At 60.5% G+C, this 7,640-nt stretch overlaps 1 protein-coding gene across 1 annotated transcript; it reads left to right on the top strand.

The window, feature by feature from the left end:
• The first annotated feature begins 3,473 nt into the window (after positions 1 to 3,473).
• On the top strand, positions 3,474 to 4,175 carry LOC133928064 (uncharacterized). The gene has a single exon (XM_062374347.1). It carries the CDS (start codon positions 3,474 to 3,476, stop codon positions 4,173 to 4,175), a length of 702 nt encoding a protein of 233 aa, XP_062230331.1.
• The last annotated feature ends 3,465 nt before the right edge of the window (positions 4,176 to 7,640 follow it).

A 7,640-nucleotide genomic window follows, 5' to 3' on the forward strand; every position in this document is an offset into this window, starting at 1 on the left:
ACTCCTGTGTGTATGCTATTAATGCTCTGGGAATGCCTCTCTGTGGATCTCTTGTGTTACAAGATTTTCTGTCTAAGTCTAGAGCTTCGGTCTTAGTGAACCTCTGCTCGGCTTCTCAGACTTGTGCTTGAGCTTGTTCTTCTTCGATCTGTCAAAGCTTGTCCGATTTCTAAGACCTCTTAGCTTCGGTCCTCTTCTCCGGGGTGCACCCCCTCTTATACTACTGGGGAGGCTTGGCGTGCCCAGAAAGGAGGGCACAAGTTCCCATGAGCCATAAATGGAAAGCAACCATCATGGGACTGCAGCTTGATGTTATAGGGGGTTGAAAATCCGCCCTCCGGCCGGTCTTGTCGCTCATTACACCAACTTTTAGCCAGTGCAGTGGGGGGGCCCATCGGGCAGCCGCCGAACGACCCCGCATGCCCGCTCGGTCAGAGCTGGTTTGACACAGCAGGGGGGCAGACGATATGCCTCGAGCCCAGCGATAATATCTCTAAGCCGTTTCCTTCATGGGCCCCGCATGGTGACGTGCAATAGGACCCATCGCATTAAATGTCCCCATGCTCCTGCCAGGCAGTGATAGGGGCTGGCGTACTTAGTACGACAGGCGTGGGGGGGAGTGATTGAAAGTGACAGGCCACACTCCCTCTTAAATGCAGCATCAGGCCTTCCACCGATTGACACCTCATCATAGAGCCCTTGTGGGGTCCACCGGCAAGGGGTTTCTTAGGTCCTCAGGGAACTGTGGGTGCTCGGGGACCACTGTTCATGGCCCCGAGCGCCCTCTCCCAAAACTGGGTCTTCTCGGGTCCTTGGGGAACTCGGGTACTTGGGGGCCACTGTTCATGGCCCCGAGCGCCCTCTCTCGGAACTTGTACTTATCGGGTCCTCGGGGAACTACGGGTACTCGGGGACCACTGTTCATGGCCCCGAGTGCCCTCTCCCGGAACTTGTACTTCTCGAGTCCTCAGGGAACTACGGGTACTCGGGGACCACTGTTCATGGCCCCAAGCACCCTTCTCGGAACTAGGTCTTCTCGGGCCTCGGGGAGATAGTCCCCGAGGAAGGCGTCACGTGGCATTCTGCTGTTCTGGCCTCGAAACTCGGGGACCCCTGGTTCCCATGTCACCGACAGCAGCCCCCGGGCCCATCGGCAGGCGATGGCCCAGAGACTGCGGATGGGGCCCTATTTCTTCGAGGCCGACCACAGCATCGGTGCCATGTGGCTTGTCGTTAGGCGCCAAAATCTTGCAGTCTTGGCAACCTTTCTGGCCCAGGCTCTTGGTAGGGCCCAGGTGGGAAAACCGAAAGGGTGCGCGCCCTTCCAACTTTTGAGGGGAATGATAACAAGGCGGGAGGTGCGCGTGGCAGCCGCACGGATCGAGGGTGGTGCGCCTGGCAACCACGCGGATCGAGGGAGATGTGCCTCGCAGATTGCACCGAGGAATGTGCTATTTGAATTCCCCACGATAAAAGGAGAGGGGCAATGAACCGTTGCCCCCCACGCCATTCTTGCGGTTGCCATCCTCTGCCTTCATCTTCCTTGCGCACCGGGAGCTTTCCCCTTAGCCTGTGGCACACTCTGCTTCTAGCTTCTTCCGGCACACTCCCCACCCCCCAAAAAATGCCAAGGGCAGGAAGCGGCTGCCGGGACGCGTTGAGCTCCAACAGCGTCCTGCCGAAGTCCCGCCTCATGAATGAGGAGGGGGCAGAGAAGGTCCGCAAGTTGATGGTCCCTGCCGGCCAGCGGGAAGCATTGGTGGTGACACCGGTGAACTTTCCGCCCTCCACGCGCAGGCCCGGGCGGATCGTCATCTTTGTGTCTTTTGTCACCGCCGGGCTGGTGCCGCCGTTCTCGACGTTCTTCCTGCAAGTGCTGGACACGCTCGGCGTCCAACTGGCCCACCTGAGTTCGAACTCAGTGGTGATCCTGGCGATCTTCGCCCACTTCTTTTGGCACTTCTTCGTCCTTCGAGCGGCCGGGAAGAGGAAGGGATCTGACGAGGTGGAGGTTGTCGGCTGCTGCAACTTCCGCCTGCGGGAGGGACTCGGCGACGTCTACATCCCGCAGGTGTTATGTGCAAAATGGGAGGACTAGCACCGGGATTGGGTCTACGTTGATGTCAGCCCCCATGACCATCTCGCGTTGCCCCAAATTCCAGCGGAACCCCACAGGCCGATCTGGGAGGTGGCCCCTGCGGAGGATTAGCGCATGCGCACGGTGCTGAACCGTATCGATGACCTGCGCCAGGTGGGGCTTACCTCGCTAATTGTGGTCGCTGATTACCTGCTCCACTATCTGGCCCCTCTACGGGAGCGCGCCTGCTTCGCTTGGATGTACACCGGTCTCGGCGACTTGACACGGACCTGCATAGGCGAGGAGGGGGACCTTGATGAGGGGGCCCTGGTGACCCTGCTGAAGGTGGTAACCGGCATCGACGACCTCGCCCAGGAGGTCCTGCCCCGCAAGGAGCTAGCGCTTTGCACTGACCCGGGCCAGGCGGCTCTGCAGGTGTCAATGCCGGCCTTCGACGCCCAGGGGCTGGTGGACCGTCCGGGGCGCCGGGACCCTGGGACTATACACATCCCCGGGGTGGATGACAATGGAGGGAGGGGTGCCACCGCCGAAGATAGTAGGTCGACGACCCGAGGCGACAAGGGGAAGTGTCCCCGGGCGTATGTCCCTCAGCCATCCTCATCCTCGTTGCCATCACCTCCGCGACAACGATCGACGACAGGCGGCGCGACGGCGGGCAGCCGAGGCGGCCAATCTTCGGGAGCGGATTCCAGGGCGGAGGTCGAAACTAGGGCGTGGCAACTCGAGGGCCAGAGCCCGGCTGGTGGTGCAACGGCTGGCAGCCGGACCGACCAGCCTTCGGAGGCAAGCTCCGGGGCGGCCGCCGGGTCCAGCCCACGACGACCCGAGGGCCAGAGCTCTCCCCCGAAAAGGAGGAGGTCTGAGCTGAAGCTGCAGAGCCCAGACTTCCGGATCCCGCAATCCCAATGGCGGTACCACGGGCCCAAGGCCACGTAAGCTCCCTTTCTGTCTCGAGCACATTTTACTCAGATTTTGGCTAGTTACTCACCTATTTTCGTTTCAGGCCGCCCAAGAACTCTGCAGGAGGCCAGAAGCCCCCGGAGCAGCCGAGGCCAGCCCCTATCCTTGGACCAAGCGCACCGGCGGAACCCGAGCTGAGGGCTCCGGCAAGCCCTGAGCCAAGAGCCCAGGCCGGTCCGGAGCAGAGAGCCCCGACCGAACCTGCCCTGAGCCCTCCAAGGAAGGAGCGAACGGCCGCAGGGGAGGTGGTTGTGACAAGGGCGGTGCCGACACGGCCGCCGTCGGGGTCCTCGAGCACCTCTGCAGAGAGGGCTCGCAGGGAACCCAGCCCCCGGCCACCTTCTAGCCTGGCCTCGGAACCCCTCCTCGAGGTGCTGGGAAGCGCTCGGGAGGTCATCGGAGGCTCAAAGTGGCCATGGCGGCAGAGCGATCCGAGCTCGAAAAAGAGCGCGCCGCCCTGGTCGATGAGAGGGGTCGGTTGGAGGAGGCCCTGAAGCTGCTGGAGACCCGCATAGCCTTAGCCCGCGTGGCCTATGAGAAGTCCAAGCGCAAGGTGGCCGAGGAGTGGGAGGCGTTGGAGGAGGCTCGCGACGAGGCTGTCGCCGCGCAGGAGAAGGCCAGCCGCTTGGACCGGCTCACAGCGAAGCGCGACCAGTCCTCGAGGAGGCATGCCACAGAGCTGCTTGCCCACGAGCGGCAGGTGGTTTCTCAGGAGGAGGTGGCCAGCAAACGGGAGGAGGCCGTGCGGTCTGCCCAGGCGGACTTGTCTCGCCAGAACGACGAGCTCGAGCGTGGCCGCACCGACGTCCTCCGCCGGGAGAAGCAGGTCACGCTGCGCGAGACAGACGTCGAAATAACAACATTGGCACTTGACGCCCGGGAGGAGCAGATCGCACGGCGCGAGGTGGACGCCGACTCGGCATCGTTAGCACTCCCCGCCCGGGAAGAGCTGGTTGCCAAGTGGGAGGCTGACCTGGCTGCCCGAGAGCAAGCCGCCAAGGCCCGGGCCGAGCAGCTGGAGCGAGCTCAGACCGAGGCGACCGCCCAACACTGGGAGATCCCGACAGCGAGGGGCGTCCCTATCAGCGCCGCCGATGGCACCAGCCTAGAGGACTGACTGAAGAACACCGAGGACGAGCTCGAGATCATCCTCACCGAGCGGACGAACGTGAAGCTGATGATGCGGGACATCCTTCAGTAGGCACGGGACTCCGTGGAGGCGACTGGGCTCGGGCGCGTGTTCGTGGGTGACCAGTCACTGGACAAGGAGACGACAGGCCACATCGCCCTCGGGTTTGCTGAGATCGCCCGGTGTCTCGTGGCCCTTCCCACCGTTGTCCAGGAGCTGGTGACTCGGGAGGGGCATGTGCTGGCCCAAGGTGTGGCCGAGCACATTCTCGCCTGCTACCGCAGCCGAGACCCCGCCTTCCCGCTGGAGCCAGCCCGGCAGGGTGTGGTTGAGGCAGAGGAGGCTGCCGCCCGGGAAGCCGTCCGCGCTGTCGCCACCGAGGTGGCGGAATGCTTTATGCGGGAGCTGGACCCGAGCAGCGACAGCAGCAGCGACACGTTCTCTCCTCCTCCTGAGCCTGTAGATAGTTAGGGTTTTTGTTTTTTGGAATGTTGTAAATATAGGAGTGATCCCCTCCTGAACGGTTCTTTTTAATGTAATAGAAACCACTCTTTGGATCAAAACTCCGCTCTGTACTTGCTATTTGTGTTGCTTGCTTTTTGCTTGATGTCCTGAGAGGCACTGGCCAGGCCGAGCCTGGCAATCTTCCCCCGAGAGGTTAGGTCACCCCAACCACTCACTGTTCGAGTAGTGGGACCATCCGAGCGTCCAGCCCCCGAGTCCTCGCGAGTCCGCAGTAGCTGAGTCAAAGAGACACAGACGCGAACTTCTTTGCTCGGGAGACAAGTCCAGCTGGCACGGTACACGCCACGTCCAGTGAACACTTTCCACCCTGCGATCTCTCAAACAAGTAGACCGGAGACGCATGCAGGCGGAGACGTGACCAAGATTCCCCATGGTTTGGTGGTGTCCGGGGTAGAACTGACTAGGCCGAGCACCGATAGCCCGTCCCTGGGGTCTACGCGGTCCCGACCACTCTTTGTTCAAGCGATAGGATTACCTGAGAACCCCAGAGGCTCGGTAGTTCTCGGGGTACTGCCAAACCGGCCAGGTACCACGACCACCATAAAGGACCTAGGTCAGCCATCACCGCTTGTACGATACACCGACTACTGTCTATTTTTGTCATTCTGGAAAAGAGAGCACGTGGGCGGGGTTTTGCGCGTGAGGAGACCGTCTCGTCGAACATATTAGCATGCGAGGGTCCCGAGGATAACTCGGGAATGATAGTTTATTGTGTATGTATGAAAGGAAATTCATATAAGTTTAGTTACTCACTGGACAACTGTCAGCCTTCTGACCGACTGGTCCAGGAAGGGGTAGATGCCCTAAGCTCAAGGCGCCCGGGAACGTGGGTTCCCTCGTGCAGAGCGCCTAAGCCCCAGGACATCCTTTTAGCACCCGAGCCCTGGAACCCGGTGACAGAACCAGGGGCTGGGTGGTCCCGACCACTCATATTCGAGCGGTAGGATTACCCGAGGACCCCATAGGTTTGAGCAGCGCCTTGGGCACTTAGGCCCTTGCGGTCGGGCTGCTTGGTTCTTGATCATTGTTCTGTAAACTCAGGAAATAGGCAAAGGTTCTTTGCTTGGTGCGCTCTGTTAGTGCGATACTCATCATAGACTGCTCTCGTTTTTGACCCGAGACCTATCGAATACCCGGACCGGCGAAGTGTACAAACAGAAGCATAACCAAGAGGTCCAATGGTCCGATGGTGCATAGGGTAGGACTGACCGGGCCGAGCACCGACAGCCCGCCCCTGGGGTCTAGGTAGTCTCGACCACTCTTTGCTCGAGCGGTAGGATTACCCGAGAACCCCAGAGGCTCAGTAGTGCTCGGGGTACTGCCATGCAGCCGGGCACCACAGCCTACCACAACGGACTTAAGTCAGCAGCTACTGCCTGCGCGCATACCGACCGGGACTCGTTTTTATCAGCGGGAAAAATGAGAGAGCGTGTTTTTCTCGCACAAATCGATCAACTCGCCAAGCAGATTAAACATATGGATTCCAGAGGAAAAAACTCAGAATATGAGCGTATATTGACAATTTGTACAGAAGTGCTAACTTACATGGTTGGTGGTAGCCCCCGACCAACTTGGGCAGGGGGAGGCCCCCAACCTGGTTGGCCCGAGCACAAACAAGCTCACCTAGGGATAAAACTTGCCCAGATGCTCGATGTTTCACACATTTGGGAGAGGTTGCCCATCCTCTATGACCAGCCGAAATGAGCCTTGCCGCGGAGCACCGGTCACGATGAAGGGGCCTTCCCACATGGGGGAGAGTTTATTCTTTCCTTCGCGCGTCTGGGCGCGTCGGAGAACTAGATCCCCAACCTCGAGTGACTGGGCTCGGATGTGGCGCTGATGATAGCGCCGCAGGTTCTGTTGATATCTGGCGGCTCGGACGGCGGCTCGCTATTCCTGTTCGCCTTTGGAGTAAGCATTCACCCGGGGGGAGCCGAGTGTGAGCTCGGAGGGGAGGACTGCCTCGGCACTGTAGATGAGGAAGAACGGCGTCTCCCCGGTGGCGCGGATTGGCGTGGTCCGGTTGGCCCATAACACAGCAGACAGCTCGTCGATCCACCCTTTCTCGTGCTTTGCCAGCATGTCGTAGGTCCGGGTTTTGAGCCCCTTCAGTATCTTGGCATTTGCACGCTTGGCCTGCCCATTGCTCTGAGGATGAGCGACAGAGGCAAAGCAGAGCTTGATGCCGAAGTCCCCGCAGTAGTCCCCGAACAGGGCACTTGTGAACTGGGTGCCATTGTCGGTGATGATTCTGTTCGGGACGCTGTCGGTAACACAAGAACCGGGGGTCTCTGAGTCCCGAGGCCAGAATAGCAGAGTGCCACGTGGTGCCCTCCCTCGGGGATTATTTCCCTAAGGTACGAGAAGATCAAGTGCCAGGAAGAGAGTGCTCGGGGCTGCGAACAGTGGCCCCCGAGCACCCAAGTTCCCCGATGATAAGAAAAGCCAAGTTCCGGGAGAGAGTGCTCAGGGCCGTGAACAGTGGCCCCCAAGCACTCGGTTCCCCGAGGACCCAAATAGCCAAGTTCCGGGAGAGGGTGATCGGGGCCACGAACGGTGGTCCCCGAGTGCCCGGGTTCCCCGATGACCCAAGAAGATCAAGTGCCGGGAAGAGAGTGCTCGGGGCTGTGAACAGTGGCCCCCGAGGACCCAATCAACCAAGTGCCGGGAGAGAGTGCTTAGGGCCGTGAGCAGTGGCCCCCGAGCACTCGGTTCCCCAAGGACCCGAACAGTCAGTTCCGGGAGAGAGTGCTCGGGGCTGTGAACAGTGGCCTCCGAGCACTTGGTTCCCCGAGGACCAAGAAAGGGCATATCCGGGAGAGAGTGCTCGGGGCTGCGAACAGTGGCCCCCGAGCACTCGGTTCCTTGAGGGCCTGAGAAATCCTTCGCTGGTGGCCCCCACTGAGGCCCAACGGTGAGGTGTCAACT

The sequence above is a fragment of the Phragmites australis genome, chromosome 9, assembly GCF_958298935.1.
Source record: "Phragmites australis chromosome 9, lpPhrAust1.1, whole genome shotgun sequence".
Lineage (NCBI taxonomy): Eukaryota > Viridiplantae > Streptophyta > Magnoliopsida > Poales > Poaceae > Phragmites > Phragmites australis.

Excerpts from the sequence above, each read along its gene's own strand:
- LOC133928064 (XM_062374347.1), top strand. The coding sequence starts at position 3,474 with ATGGCGGCAGAGCGATCCGAGCTCGAAAAAGAGCGCGCCGCCCTGGTC.